The sequence below is a fragment of the Dromaius novaehollandiae genome, chromosome W (assembly GCF_036370855.1).
Source record: "Dromaius novaehollandiae isolate bDroNov1 chromosome W, bDroNov1.hap1, whole genome shotgun sequence".
NCBI classification, from domain to species: domain Eukaryota; kingdom Metazoa; phylum Chordata; class Aves; order Casuariiformes; family Dromaiidae; genus Dromaius; species Dromaius novaehollandiae.
Window position 1 is genome coordinate 11424229 of NC_088130.1, and position 16728 is coordinate 11440956.

At 36.6% G+C, this 16728-nt stretch overlaps 1 protein-coding gene across 2 annotated transcripts in view; it reads right to left on the reverse strand.

Moving 5' to 3' along the window:
- Positions 1-16451, reverse strand: part of LOC112983242 (intermembrane lipid transfer protein VPS13A) — a 157469-nt gene extending 141018 nt beyond the window's left edge. For both annotated transcript variants that reach the window (XM_064500301.1, XM_064500302.1), the window contains exons 1-10: positions 16199-16451; positions 7553-7596; positions 6926-6968; positions 5945-6040; positions 5561-5662; positions 4489-4598; positions 4030-4089; positions 2761-2820; positions 2443-2523; positions 1931-1988 (exon numbers count right to left, since the gene is read on the reverse strand). In XM_064500301.1, the coding sequence (XP_064356371.1) occupies positions 1931-1988; positions 2443-2523; positions 2761-2820; positions 4030-4089; positions 4489-4598; positions 5561-5662; positions 5945-6040; positions 6926-6968; positions 7553-7596; positions 16199-16298 (754 nt within the window). In that variant the 5' untranslated portion in view covers positions 16299-16451. The remainder of the gene's footprint in view (positions 1-1930; positions 1989-2442; positions 2524-2760; positions 2821-4029; positions 4090-4488; positions 4599-5560; positions 5663-5944; positions 6041-6925; positions 6969-7552; positions 7597-16198) is intronic.
- Positions 16452-16728: the final 277 nt, after the last annotated feature.

Genomic DNA, 16728 nt, shown 5'->3' on the forward strand with positions numbered 1-16728 from the left:
ATTAAAAAGCGGTATTAAAAAGCGGGTATTTAAAAAGCGGGTATTTAAAAAGCGGGTATTTAAAAAGCGGGTATTTAAAAAGCGGTATTAAAAAGCGGTATTAAAAAGCGGTATTAAAAAGCGGGTATTTAAAAAGCGGGTATTAAAAAAGCGGTATTAAAAAAGCGGTATTAAAAAAGCGGGTATTTAAAAAGCGGGTATTTAAAAAGCGGTATTAAAAAGCGGTATTAAAAAGCGGTATTAAAAAGCGGTATTAAAAAGCGGGTATTTAAAAAGCGGTATTAAAAAGCGGTATTAAAAAGCGGTATTAAAAAGCGGTATTAAAAAGCGGTATTAAAAAGCGGTATTAAAAAGCGGTATTAAAAAGCGGGTATTTAAAAAGCGGTATTTAAAAAGCGGTATTTAAAAAGCGGTATTTAAAAAGCGGTATTTAAAAAGCGGTATTTAAAAAGCGGGTATTTAAAAAGCGGGTATTTAAAAAGCGGTATTAAAAAGCGGTATTAAAAAGCGGGTATTTAAAAAGCGGGTATTAAAAAAGCGGGTATTTAAAAAGCGGTATTAAAAAGCGGTATTAAAAAGCGGTATTAAAAAGCGGTATTAAAAAGCGGTATTAAAAAGCGGTATTAAAAAGCGGTATTAAAAAGCGGTATTAAAAAGCGGGTATTTAAAAAGCGGTATTTAAAAAGCGGTATTTAAAAAGCGGTATTTAAAAAGCGGGTATTTAAAAAGCGGGTATTTAAAAAGCGGTATTAAAAAGCGGTATTAAAAAGCGGTATTAAAAAGCGGTATTAAAAAGCGGTATTAAAAAGCGGTATTAAAAAGCGGTATTAAAAAGCGGTATTAAAAAGCGGTATTAAAAAGCGGGTATTTAAAAAGCGGGTATTTAAAAAGCGGTATTTAAAAAGCGGGTATTTAAAAAGCGGGTATTTAAAAAGCGGGTATTAAAAAAGCGGTATTTAAAAAGCGGTATTAAAAAGCGGTATTAAAAAGCGGTATTAAAAAGCGGTATTAAAAAGCGGTATTAAAAAGCGGTATTAAAAAGCGGTATTAAAAAGCGGGTATTTAAAAAGCGGGTATTTAAAAAGCGGTATTTAAAAAGCGGGTATTTAAAAAGCGGGTATTAAAAAAGCGGGTATTAAAAAAGCGGGTATTAAAAAAGCGGGTATTTAAAAAGCGGTATTAAAAAGCGGTATTAAAAAGCGGTATTAAAAAGCGGTATTAAAAAGCGGTATTAAAAAGCGGTATTAAAAAGCGGTATTAAAAAGCGGTATTAAAAAGCGGTATTAAAAAGCGGTATTAAAAAGCGGTATTAAAAAGCGGTATTAAAAAGCGGTATTAAAAAGCGGTATTAAAAAAAAATATAATCACACAGAGGCACATGAGCAAAAAGCCCACCTGTGTTCTCTACAATGAAAAGTAAACCAGCACCTCTGAGTGGAGCAAATGCAACTTTAAAAATAAACTAAGCAAGACTCAAAGTACAATTGCAACATGGCAACACTAAGAAAAACTTCTGATGCTTTAGACTTGCTGTTTTGGTTACTGCTTCTACTTATAATGAAAAAGATACACTTGGCGTAAGGTACATGATTCCAAAGTCATCAGTATTCATACCAACCTGATTTATATGTTATATGATGCACAGATCATTGCTAAACTTTTTAAAATCAATGGATGTGAACAATAAGGATTTATGACATTAGATGAAAATGATACATAACTTGATACATATTCTATCAAAGCCTTTTTAAAAGTACAGATACGGTACAGCATTCAATAGCAGAGACAGTTATTTCTGGAAAAGAACCATACTGCACTCTTTACTATGATTTTTGAAAAACAGCCAAAGTAGAAAACTCTGATAGATATTAAAAATCTGAAGTAAAGCATACAAGTATATTACAGATACAAATGAAATAACACCACTTACCAAAATCATAACCCTCTGGAATCACATTGTGGCTGGCAACTCCCTGTTTTAAGTTAACCTACACACATAAAGTTAAAAACAAGCTGCATTTGCATTTCATGACAGACTTCTGAAATATAAAACATTTACATTTTAATATGGGCTTCAGATAAAGCAGAATTGTTTTGAACTGTACTCTGTATCAGATGGATTAAGTTAAAACATAGTAACATCTGTTTATTAAAGGACTACCATTTTAGCTAAATTAAATGACTGAACAGTAAAATAATAGTGTATTTTGTATAATTTATAACTGCAAAGGACATTCTGTTTAACTCCTGCAGATGGGTGAAGCTGCACTTTAGTCACATAAAAACCTTTAACATTCACTATTTTTGTTCCTAAAAGTCATTACTAACAAGACAATTTTATGGGCCATTGACATAAATGGAAGTAGAACTCAATGTGAAGCATGCTGAACATGTCACAATATGAACTAGAATACTAGGTACATTATCACATGCTTTACTTACCAAAGATTCATCATAACCACCATGATAGAACATCTCAGATTTCACATTCCAATATGCAAAAAGGTTATCCAGTCGTACAAGCTGAAAATACAATGCAACATTAATAATACCACCTACAAATTTTGAATTAATAATTTGGATTTCACAGACTCTGGACGAATGAAATTATTCATAATGCTCCTCACAGACTAGGCACCTTCCTGTTTCACAGCCTATAGAGTTATAACTTTTCTTGATCTCACTTTCCGTACAAGGAACTTAAATTTGTAAGTAGCTTGTATTATAATAATTTTCTTTAGCATACAGTTTGTATTGTACCTTGTAGAACAACTTGGCAGTTTCATCATGTAAACATGGATTCCAGTTCTTATCTGAGGTCTGAAAAGAAATTAAGGACAGTTATTCTGATGTCCATAATATACCAATCTTTTTGCTTTAATCTTAGAATCATCACTGAAATATGCTAGTAAAACAGGAACAAAATTGTAATTAAACCCCACTGAAAATAATAGGAGAGTGTCTTTTGTTTTAAGTGGATTAAGCCTTTATTTTCTTAACTGGAAACTTTACCAGACTACTTCCCCCAAAACGTACATATACCTGCAGTGATTGTTAGGCTACATACAAGAACAAAAAAATTTTGTAAAATTCTATTTTCAGTATTGCAAACTGTGTTCTTTTACACCAGAATTACTTTTAGGCAGGCTTTATGGAAAGAGATAAACAAACGACTAGAATTCTTTTGTAATTCTGGAAGCATCTTAGTTTGAGCAGAACAGAAATATTATATGTTATCATACGTTTTTCAATGCTAATACGACAGGCATTTCGAAAGTAAAATAGTAAGAATACCAAGAAGTTTTTGTTCATTATGTAAATAGTACTTTTGTTTGCATGAAGGAGATGGCAAAAAAGCTTTCATTGTTTCCTCAATAGACTAACAAGTGTACGTAAGACAGTTCTGCTCATTCAACAGAATAAAGTAATATTTACTTAGATACGTGATCTTTAAGATTAGCAGCCATACAACAGAAGCTACTGAATCAGAGCAACTCAGCAGAACCAGCACATTGCCCTTATTAGTAGCCTTCCAGAAAAAAAAAATATACAGGATTTATGCTGACTACTATTACTACCTTAAACTGGAGCATGCAGGTCAAAGAATTGAGCTCTCCAGCTCAAAACAGGATACCATTCTAATTTTTCTAAATATTAAGTAGTAACTTCCCTTCTTGGGGCTCATCACAGTTTCAGTAAAAAATGCTACCATTTACAAATTCTGAATATCAACACTCCAGCAGAGTCTGGTGGCTGGCAACCAAGAAGTGCAGCAGGCAGAATAATACAAATTTCTTTCTGCAGGTCCATTTTTTCCCCCAGCATTTTAAGGGCAACCACCCCCAATATTTATATTGGATTTGGTAAACCAAGTAGTTACCATTGTGCATAGCTCAGGATTATGGGTATTCTTTCATTAGACAATACATTACCAGAAGGAACATCAATATACAAAAGCCTGACTTAACCTATCAGTATACATCAACATGAACAATCTAACAGATGCTTTTAGATGAAAATATATATTACCTGCAAACTCAGATTCTGAAGTGAAATCCCAAATGACAAGGGGTTATTCCGATTTGTGATCTAATAGAGGAGGTAAAGAAATCCCCCCCCCCCAAAAAAAAAAAAAAAAAAAAAAAAAAAAAAAAAAAAAAACACGCATGATCTTACACTCTAAATTTAGACTTGAAAATAAAGAGCCTAAAGCAAATATATATATACATATACACACACACAATACATACATCTTGCAAAGATTTGACAGCTTTATACTTTACGTATCCAACCATATCCAGATAAGTATCTTTATGCTCTGGTACAACATTTTTATCTGTTTCCATTTTTAAGTTAACTTTCACAATTTTAGTAGTATTCTCTCAACGTGGAAAGCAAGAGGAGGAGGAAAAAACAGCCCAGTTTTTTAAACTTGGTTTAATGTTATAGTACCAAACCCTGTATGTTAAAATACAGGAAAGTACTTACATCATCTTCATAGCGAACATGGATGTTGGAAATTTTCACCTGAAGATTTTTGATGACCTGAGTGACTAATTTTTCAACAAAACTGTCTTGTTTCTCTTCTTTTACTTTATCTAAGTTGAAGGAAAAAAATATTTTATTTGCATTAAAATAGGTTTAAAAATGACACTATATAGTTTAAAAATGAAAATACTTCTAAAAACAAAACTTGTTTTGTTTGCAAAAACCAGAAACATAATAAAGTTTTGAAGCTAACCAGATGTTAGAAACACCAAAAGCAAGAATGAAATCATTCACATCTACAAAAACTGTACACCAGAATAACACCATGATAGATATTTAAATTTTCTATTATATTGTATTCTAATTGCATAAAACTCTATTCTCTCAGTATATTCTGTAATATTTATATCTTCACTCTACAGGGTTTCAGCCTTATTACCTGATGCATAAATAACCAGGCTGTTCAAAAGTACTACTTGCACAAACTGATGTTCAAGGTGGTCAGTACGCTTTTTTTTTTTTTTTAATATCAAAATTTCAATTTAAGATGATAAGACTTAACATATTCCAAATAAACTAAACGGAAGCTTTAAAATGCTGTAATCATAAAAGTTCTTTGCTGCTGTAAGTCAAATTAAATTGTTTCTTATCAGAGAAGAGGTAACAGGCAAGATATGACATAAGGCTCTTGGAATATTATTTATCTGCTTATTTACATCAGATCATGTCATCTTTCAAACCTTTTTATTTTCAGGATGTTCCTTCTGCAATAAGGATGCCACACATATTTGACTCAATGTGAACGAATCAAAATTCTATGCAACACAGCATCTGATTTCCAAAGGTCAACAATATTCTGCACAAAAATATTCAATATTTAACAGTTACCACTGTACTAATCAAGACACTTTTGCAAGGTTATAACAACTTTCCACAGGGAGTTAGAATCTGTAACTAATAGCTTAAAATATCAAGAGGGAAACATGAATCTGAAGCAATTTAAGTGGAAAACCCAGCCATTTAAAAAAAATAAAGAAACAGGACGACTTCTATTAGCTTTTCCCACTCTTACCTTGGTCAGCTATTTTCTGCTTTGCTTCCTCTATTCTTTGCAGTTCTCTTTGCCTTGCTTCTAAGAATTGTCTGGCTTCTTTCTCCGCATCATATTTTATGCCTAAATACACAATGTAAAAAAATTAAGATACAAAAACCTTACACATTTTCGGAAGATGCTGTTTGCCCTTTTTAATCTAAAGTAATTTTTTTTGCATTTTATTAATGGGCATATAACAACCAAAAATTAGACTAAATCTAAACTACCAGAAGACATCCTATTTCCCATTATCTGCTTGGATTTGGTAAGAGTATCTCCTAATGAAAGCAGTATCAACCAATTACAGAGACTTCTGAAATCCCACCAATCTGTATTCACTTTTTTTCCTCTATATTAACTTACTGGCTGTGGGCACGATAAGCAAATAAACTCCATCAAGAACTGCCTCAACAGGTTGAGTATAAAGGTTTTGCCATGGAATCTGTAGGTTAAGTTGACCTACAAATGCAAAAGAAAAAAGCCACATTAGGCAAGTTTTTCCAAGAGCAGAACTAGTAAGTCTACAGTTCCTCTCCTTACTGCCTTGAATTACACTCTTTCTTCCTAACAACCTCTCCTCCCTTCCATATCCACTGCAATACCCTCATAAAAAAAAAAAAAAAAAAAAAAAAAAAGAGCATGGGCAGGTCATACATAATTGGTCAGCTAAATGCTGCCAAACCCAGAATTTTTAAAATATAAAATTTTTCTTCTTTTTCTGTGGAGGAGGGTCACAATAATGTGTATGTGTCTGTGAGCACAGGGAGAGTTGGATCCTGAGGTAACAATGTCTCTCATTCTTCATACAAGTGCCAGTTTTAATAAACTGAGAGATCAGAGCCACAAAGAATACGTGCTTTCAGAATAGGTTTCAGGGAAACAAAATGTCTTTAGATTTACCTTTGTGCTTTAAGAAATATTTTATTTTTACAAGAGAGTCAACTTGTACTGTAAAAACCTTTCATATATGGAAAAAAAAGAGAAAGGAGGATAAATGGTGAAGAGGGAGTCAACATCACTTGTGGAGTCTTGCTAAAATGACAGAAGAGATCCAGTACCATTCAGCTGTTAGTCTTTGCTATACTGGATTCTTTTCTTGTTAGTACTAAAGTAATTAGACAAGTCTCCCATATATTTTAACTTTACCATCTTAGCTCTAGGAAAGAAGCATCTCAAACAATTACAGTTGTTTCAGATGAAACAATCTTCAGAATGTACAAAACATGCAAATCAAGAAAATTAGAAAAATTACTTGCTTAGGATGCCTAAGGCCACTAGTAAGGAAAAGAAGTATATTTATTAATTCTTGCATTACTGAAGCATGTATTACAAAATATAACTTACTAATATGTCCTGCTTTAACTTTAAATGGCACATCCAGCTGACTCTGAAAGAAAGTGTTTTAGAACATTTAATCTCATTTCAGCCACTTGTGAATTTTTTCCAAATGGGGGCAGGGGGAGACAACCTTTATACCTAATTCACCCCTTAACCACCAAATAAAAACACTGAATATAATGGAACAAGCTAGATTTTGGTTACTGGTTTAGACTGTTAAGCAAGGCTAGGTTAAACACATTCCCACAGCAAGCTTCTACCTTCATAATCTATAGAGAGATAAAAAGTTTTCCAGTATTATTTTTGACCTGAACACATTCCCTTAGCAATTACTGAGAGCTTTTTCCTTTTGCAAAACATACTAAGTGAAGCCAGTATACACCTTCATCTATAAAGATCATCTCAAATTCATTAGACAATCCAAACACAACTGTAATTATGCTCATCTATGAAGAATCAAGGCCTTCGTGACTCTTCCCAACTTGCTGCTTCTAGAGCAGAAAAAAAAGCAGTAAGTTTTTATTTAAAAGGTTGTGTATTCTAAAATGGGAACAGAAAAGAGCAAGTATAACCCAATATGTTGTCCAAGAATCAGTTTTTACAACAGTGCTATTTTTGTTTTTATTCACTTACCAGTGCATTCTCTTTTATTTCAAGATTCTTCAGTGCTACAGCTCCTAAAAAGTCAAGAAACCAACAGGTAAAACTAAAATTTGGCAAGTCAGTAGTGGTGTGTGTTAAACTTCTTGAAGTCTGAATCCGTGGTCTTCGACCTGTGGTTCTCCCAGTCTTTTTTTTTTTTTTTTTTTTTTTTTGGGGGGGGGGGGGGGGGGTGAAAGGTACCCGCACATTACACAAAATAGCCATGAAAGGTGATTAAGAATACAACGTTCATATATGCTACACAACCACCTCCCTTTGAGACTTGCCCATGGAGCTTGCATGGGGGGGGGGGGGGAGAGATTCCACAAAGTAAAAAGGTTGGAGATGACTGCCATATTTTATAAGAAGTCATCTGAAATTAAAAATGTGTTGCTTTTTCCTCAGCCATCTGCTTCCTATGCTTGTGGAAAGACTATAAGCCATACTACAATGTTACATTTACAGCAACTATTTAGCCCTAAAGAAAATCTTACATTTGCAAGTTATGGTAAAATTGCTGTAAATCAGTTGTCTCAGAAAAGGTCGATCTGACACAGTAAGAAAAATGTTAGGTAGCCCTACTTCTAGCATCAGTTAGAGCAGTGATGGGATACTTCTGAGAAAAAAAAAATGGCATTAAAAAAACAGCCACACTTCATCATTAGCTCCTTCTGTTTTCATGGTAGCTCTACAATATACTACCTTAAAATTATCAGAATTAGTTCAAATAAACATGCTACATATTTATATTAAATGTCCTATTTGTCTATAGGCCAGTGAGATGCTGAAAACTGAAACCGAGTCCTATATGGAATCCTACGCAGGTGATCAAATAGCTGACCAGCAGTGAATTAGATGAACGTAAAGTCCTATTATTTCATATACCTCAGACCTCCTCATCCAGGAAGTCTGAATCTTGACCTTTTCCTAGAATAACAACTCCGGTAAACGTACACTTGCCTTTCACTTAGCACATGTTTACAAGCTTATAGAAAGTTCATGGGAAGCATTACAGTAAATCTAATTGTTAAATATTTCAAGACAACAATAAATTCAGCATCCTGCAAAACGAAATTTTCTGGGTTTATTTTCAAGATCTGTTTTTACAATATATTCTACATTACAAACTTGACATTAGAAGAAAACACGTAACTCATTACTTAAAAACGTGCACATAGTTTGAAGCAACGGCTTCTGCAAATTCTACAAGACGGACTGAACGCCTGCAACAATTACCGTCAAATTACTTGTATACTGTTAACACATGCACATGGAACAGATACCTGATACAGCTGAACAGGGGCATAAATGAGATTCAGAAAACCAGAAGTAGATTACATGCCTGGAAAGGCACGTGACTTGTGATTGCAAATGAACATTTGATTGACCAAATAATTTGTTCCTTTTGGGGACTCAAGTTAGAAATGAGCAGACCTATGGGAAGACAGGCACTCCAACAGGAAGAAATATTCTTGCAGTTATACAGTGATGATGGCATTGGACTACTGTTAAAAGTACCACCAATTCTGAGGAATAGGATTCTAATCTCAAAAAACAATACTTCATGCTTTAAAATGCATTAAAAAATGCTTAAAAAAACTTAAAGAGTTGACTCAAGTTACTGAATTGCTGTTGAAAAACTGTTCAGGTAAAATAATCACTCATCTTATGGTACTCAAAGTACTGTAAGGTTTTGAATGATTTAATACATTCGTCACAAGAATTTATAAACAGCTTGAAGTAGCATACTATACCTCTGCCACGTGCTGCTATCAGCCTCTCCCCAAGAGAAATACTATATGCAGAGGGCTGGTTTGGGGAGCTAGTGGTTCTGCTTTTAAACTTTACACTACACACAGATCGACAGGAATATTAGAAAAGGAAAAGCCAAAGAAAGCATTCCCAACAGCAGTCTAATAGCAATAGTCTTTCTAGACGACGCGAAGGTGACTATTTATTCACTGTTGGGAGTCCATTCCACTCAAAATTTATTCCCTGACAAAGCTGACTCTGCACAGATAGCTTTAACACTCATTATAGAAAGTTTCACTATGTGAGGGACGGAAAAAAAAAAATGCCTCCACCTTCTCTGAAAAGGCATAACTAATTGTATTCATGGCAAGTAATTCTAATGGTATACAGAGTAAGGGTTCAGGTTCGTAATCACATTACCACAGCTTAAATTTTTGCATGTCAGTTGAGCAATGGTAAATGTTCACAGGCATACTCTAAGCCTACATGACACATTAGGTAATTTAACTGGGTCTAGTTTCTTTGGCTTCCACTGTGCACTAAGTAAGATTACCCTGCATTTATTGAAGGCATAGAATATGCCACACACCAGCTGAGGCATAGTAATTTAAACTGCAATAATTTGACAGCCCTAATGCTTCTAAAAGTAAGGTACCACAAAGTGAGCAAGGATTGTTATCCCAAGCACTTGCAAAAAATATTTTGTGATGGAGAAGTAGAGCTCATTTTACCTAGGCACATCATGTTGGCACAGAGCACAAATGGCATCAACACTGCTTCAAACATGATGTTTTTGACAAGTCTATGCAAAGAGCTGGAAGGGGGAAGGTGAGGGGGACCATCAAAATAATTCTTCACCATTTTTCATCCTTTTCCTGTACTTGCAGTTTTATGATTCATAAGTTTAAAGGCTTTACTTAAAAACATTAGATATAAATTAATAAAACTGCAATCACCTCCATTTTTAATGTAAATTTACCAAAACACATTCACTAAAATATCATAGTTTACTTACTAACAGTGAGTAAACATAGTTGACTTACTGCTTCCCAAACCCTGCTTAACTGAAGTTATGACCACACCGAATTGACCATCAAGGCATACAAAAGGCTACTGAAGCACTGTTTTGTACATTGATAAATCCTTCAGTTTTTCTACACTTGAGAGAGAAAGAGCAAGGAGGACTGTCACTAAACATTCTTGCAATTAAACCTGAACTATTTCAAAAGTTACCACACCTCAGCTGGCACCCAATTAGCACTGCTGATTTGAGATACCATAACAGACCCTGTCAGTATTCTCCTTCATTGCAAAAAGTTAGTCTCTATCACACTCAGCTGTTTTGCTTGCCATGAAACTGCAAGTGCAATTGCACTATACCCCAAGTGCTCTGCTACAAACATTAAGTTGCCCTCGCAAACACGGGAACAAGATCTGTTAGACTATAATGTGGCTACTGAACTTTACTATCCTGGAGCACTGCAAATGGATTTTAACTGCAAAAATTTCAAAATACATCTAGTTCCCCCCCCCCCCCCCCCATTGCTTTGGGTTTTGGGTTTTTTTTTTTTTTTTTTTTTTTTGGGGGGGGGCAGTGTTTTGAAGACAGAAATGCACCTGGATAAAACCCTGTTTGATGAGTAAAAAACCTGTCCAAATAAGCCATTTTGAAAACTGTATATGCAAGTAGTTGGAGTTGTGTAAATATCAAGCTTTAAACATGTAGGCTTACAGCCAAAGCAGTAATAAAAGCCAGAATGTTTATAAATACCTATAGTACAGTCTAGGATTTATTTAGGCTACAAATGAAGCAACTTCTTAGCTTTACTGACATCTGGATAGTCTAAATAATTTAACAAAAAAAAAAATCAAACATTTGTCAAAATGCTGGAATAAATAGGTTTAGTTTTAATTTTATATACTCAAAATAGCTGTTAGAATTTGAGTGCATTACCAAACATCTACTACCAAGGATGTTGCTCATAGAGGGGTGGAAAAACAGTATGAAAGAAAAGATGCTAGGCATCAGAAACTGAAAACACCTCAGCTGATATCTGACAGGAACCAACACTCTTGCTTGCATATTTTAGTATAATTTCTGCTTTTTAGCAACAGTATTACATTACTGATTTGAGTTCAGCTCGTGATTCCCTTTCATCACTTTCAACAAACTGCTGCCTTGCCAGTCATTTTCTGCCTGTGTTTGTGCTGTTAATTATTCCTATTTAAACATACCTTCTGGAGACAAGCTTAAAGTCTTCCAGGATTTGAGTGTTTACCAACTACCTCATCTATTGACATCTGTTGTAAGATAGCTCACAAAAAGCAGTAGAAACTACTAGATATTCTTCATCTCTCAGTCAGTTTAAATGACTTCACTAATATGTAAGAGAATGCTTGTATCTGCTATACCCTAAACACCAAACTTTACAACTCCCTACATAAAAGAAGCATCAAGTCACTACTGAGGCTTGGGCACTTGTTTGTCTTCCCAACATCTCCTTCTAGATCCTCTGACCCCCAAACTGTCAAATAACAAATTAAAGCAGATTAGGACCTAAAGAAAAGCTTCACAAAATGCTGTGAACCCCCATTAATATCCGGCCAGATGTCCAATCAGGTGCTCGACTCCTTTAATTTTGTCTTAAATATAGACTATTACCAATTTAGTTTCCATTGATAAGATGAAAATGATGTCAATATAGCCTCTACAATAGCTCTCCATTGGGGGATGTGGAGAATCACTTGTTTCAGTAACTACCAGGCACGGACTCCAGTCTTGGGTATCTTCCTTGTGAACTATCTGCACTAAATTAACACCAATTCAGGTGCACCTGCACATGTTGTATTCACATCTTCAGCAAGCACATGCTCAGATATGCCATCTATTAGGCATTCACCACTAAATATGACTGCTTAACAGACTGATCAACTTTTCGGCAGCCACTCTAAAAAGAGGGAAGTTGGAAAAATCTCCTTGACAATTCACTGTCACAATAGCAATCCACACAGTACAAGGTACTTCATATACAATAGGAAGAACTATCACATCCATAACTGTGCAGTTGTATTTTGGGTATGTATACCTGCTATTCATTTAAATTTAAGCAACCAATGAACTTCCCATTTCATGGAAATGGTCTAGTTAATACCGAAAGAGACAAAGCACTCTGCTCTTTAAGACACTTCAGAGTTGCCTTATGTTTGCTGCAGCTGTATACTTTATTGCTTAAAACCGAATGCCACCAGCAGCAACAGAGCACCAAATAGTACAATATTTCTCCAAGTTGCCAAAGACATATCAACATTTGTATCTTTGGGGCTTCTGCGTCGGAGATGGCAGAATATTGATGAGAAGCAAGAGGGTGGCTAGACCACAGAGGCCCTGCTTTTCTATAATGGAACCAACCATCAATTCAAAGCAGCAACCTGGACTGCATCTTCCTTAGAACAGCCAGCATAGTAAAGAATACTTGCTCTGCGTTTTGAAAACCATTTTCAATATTGTGTTGCTTCCTTTCCACTTGTTCTTTGCAAACACATCACAAGATACTTATGGAACAAGAAACAGATTTTCTTATTCAAAGGGCATTTTCTTCTTCATGATAGAGGTCCATCAGATTAATCTTAATAGAAAAATTGTGATCCACTGTTACTCAGGCATTTTTAAAGACAGCCCAAATGGCCTACGACAGCTATCTTCCAACGGACAAGATATGTAAAGGAAGTAGTTTTTTATTAGAACAATAGGCGTAGCTGGAAAAAGTAGGTAAGAAGTGTTTGGGTGCCCATAAACTTGTATGAAATATCTGCCTAGATAGTCCAACCAGCATAGCTGCCCTAATAACAAGCTGTGTTAAGAAAGATATGCTTGAGACATTATCTAATAAGTAGGTGTGCCAAGTCAACAAGAATTAGGTATCTTAAAGTACAGTTCAGAGGGTCGAACGAAGACGCTGAATGAAAAGTTATTTAGGCTCAGCCAAAAGAAAAGAGTAGCCTCATGGATTTTGGTGAAACAACTGTCTGCTCTCTCTCATAGTTTCTGGAAACCTAACCTGCATGCTCCACTGTTTCCTCAAAGATAACTGTCAACATCTCAGATTGCTTCAAACATCTCTTCAGATATAACTGTATTAGATCTAGAACATTTGAAAATATCTAACTTATCTGAACACTCATCTGATCTGCTTTTCCTAAGCAAAGTTCTTATACATTCATTAATGTAGCCCACTGAAAGTAGCTGTTTAAGTGAAGACCAGAACAAGAAGAAGTTTGAAACACTGGCCTTCTCAGCATCATCCATCCAACAGCTTTCTTTCACAGCTACTTAACAGATTAACTTTTTTATTTGGCCTCATACTAATGAAGTTCTTTATGAACATGACTTTGTTCCCTGTTGTATTTGTATCTGAGCCTTGGTCTTTTCAATGTTGGCCTTGCGTGTTCAAATTACCTTTTCATATTTATAGTTTGACCTACTTTCTACTTTCTGTATTGTCTAAAGATTTCAGGTCACTGAGCTCTTTCTTACAATTCAACCAAGACTGCTTCTAGAGTTTCCAATATTCATTTAATATTGAGACAGTTTGCATTTTTATCATTCAGCCTGAGGTTTCTTGTTTATGTTCTGAGGAACGTAAAAACCCAAATCTTTGGAATGAAATAAATATTGCAGATGTACACACCATTAAACACAGTTTAAGCTGCATGCACAAGGGAAAGCATGATACAGTGGACCATCAAAAATTACCCTTCTACAGATGATGCTTCAAAACAATGTTGCACTGCAGTTCTGGGAACTTCAGAACAAGACATAGCTTCATACATCAGTTTCCATGCTATGCAAGTATACAAATTGTAAAGAGAAAAACTAATTTCATTCCAGAGCAAAGGCACTGCACTGAGGAAAAAGGTGTTTCATATAAAGAAAAGATGTTCTAAAGCCTCTGAAATATTAAAACTATTTAAAGGGAAAATGATAGAAAACCCTGAAGTTAAGCTCCACATGTGTATAAAGCATAACAGCTGAATATCAAAACTCCAAAGTAAAAATTATTGATATCTATTTAGTTAAAAAAAAGCAAGGGAGCGAACACGCTCCTATCTCATTAGGACTGCCTCATACGATCATAAGCTGCCAAGAGTAATCTCAAATGAGATTTTGCAGAGCAGGAAAAATACAACCTTTTAACTTTTTGTAGCATATAATGGTTGTCTGAAACTTCTACAGAATATTCTATGTTTTACATTAAATATTTTACTTGCCTTCCCTGAATATAGAGAAATTTTAAGTGCTGACTCTAGAACTACTACATTCACAAGTCAAACAATTAGTTTGACTTTTTTTTTTGCCAAAAGATGCAATAACTCAGTTCTTTCAATTAAGATACAAATAATCCCTAATAAATATGCTAAATTAACTAATGCTATGGATAAATGACTAATACTTTCTCTCTAGCAGTTACATGTGTTGTTGCATTTTTTATACTCTGTATAGAGATTGAACTTTGCAGAGATCCCACAAACACCTTGACTATCTGAAGGAAGATTACAGCAGAGAGGAAACCAAAGACACTATCTCGGAAAACAGAAGAATGAATCAAAAATGTCTAAGATGCAAAAAAAAAAAAAAAAATCCAGGAGAAGCTTCCAGAATCTAATTCAAGATATGAATACCTAAGAAAGGAATTCTAGGTAGGGAATAGCTTAAGGATGCTAGCTTCGCACCTACAGACATACGAACACACAAGTAAAAAGACTTCAGCTGTCTGTTTGCTTTTGCTAATGCTGCAGATACTTGGAAAGTACAATTAACTCTGTGTAGAAGTGGTCACTATACACACATCTAATTTTATGTGTCTTAGTTACTTTATGCTATCTTACCTTTCCCAGACATACCAGAAGGAGAGATCTTAATTCTTGTCTTCTCATACCTACATTACTGAATAAATCCCCAAACAGCACATTTAACCAGAATACCTTCCTCCCTTCAGAACTTGGACACTAATTTATTTTTACATACTATAGCACACCTCACCTAGGACAAGAAGGAGTCAGTCACAGCATTCGGAAACACCTAACACACTCTCCCAAAAGTCTGTTTCTATTCCTGATTCTTTAATGTAAAAGATGAAACATAAGAACTATTCTAGGCTTACATATTACAATACCAGAAGGAAGCAACCCTTTTGCACTCCACTGTTGCTTGCAGGTGAGAGTGCTCACTTCCACTAGTGTGGTGCTGACACAGAAACGCCATCAAAACCTTAAGTGGTTCTATCTAGTTTCTTATTTCTGGGCAAAGGAAAGCCAATAAAGCCAGTTCGGTTTCACATTCATTTCAAGCCAAATCCAGCTCTCAGTTTTGCACCTAGGGCAACGTCAAACTCTCTGGGCAGCCTGCAGGAAACTTTCTGCGAGCAGGATAAGCACAGCGCGCGATCTCAATATCCACAGCCTTCCTCGCCAGTTTAAGTTTCGAGGCAAAATAAGAAAATAAGATATGTCATATATAAGAGGGGAAAAATAAAACTCAAATCGATATAGACCTCGAGGGTTTTTTTGTTTTTGTTTTTTTAACCCACCTGCCCCGGCGCAGTCCCCCCCCACCGCGGGCTCCGCACGACCCCTCCCCTCCCCCGCCAGGCACCTCGCCCCGGCGGGGGCAGCGCCGCAGCGGCCGCCCGCCCCGCCCCCGGCACTATTTTTAAGCGCGGGGCAGGTAGAGCGGCGGCAGAGCTGCCGGGCACCGAGCCCAGCGCGGCGGCACAGCCCCGCCCGCCTGTACGGCCGGACTCGCCGCCGCCCCTGCGCGGGCGGCAGGGCGGCTCCAAGCCCGCGGGGCTGGGGGGGGAGGGGAGAAGGACCACGGCAGCTCGTTACCTCCCCAAATGCCCAGCTTGAGCTGGGAGCTGTCCAGGTTCACCACGTAGTCGCCGAGGAAGCGGTTCAGGACGTCTACGACCAGCGACTCGAACACCATCCTGCCCCGCTGCCACCGGCGCCACACTGACTGCAGCGGCACCGCCCGCACCACCCCCTCCCTCCCGCAGGGCACGCGGAGCTCGCGGCCCGCGCGCGCTCCAGCGCCGCCCTTCCTCCCTCACCCCCACCTATGGCGCAGGCGCGCTGCGCCGCCCTCCGCGCGCAGCCGCGTGCGCGCTGTGTTGGGCTGGGCGGGGGTCAAGGTCGGTTAGGCTGGGGTGGCTCGGTGGTTTACCGTGATCACTTCGTAACGTTTCCTAGGGAAATACGCGGGTTTTCGCCACTGGCTAGCTCGTATGTCTTTTAAGGCATCAAGTCGCTTTTCCTGGGGAGTTTAAATCTGCTAGTCAGCACTGTTCTGAAGAAAGATCACATTTTCCCCCCTAGGCTAGGCAAATAAAGGAATTTGTTAATATTTTAGTTGTTTG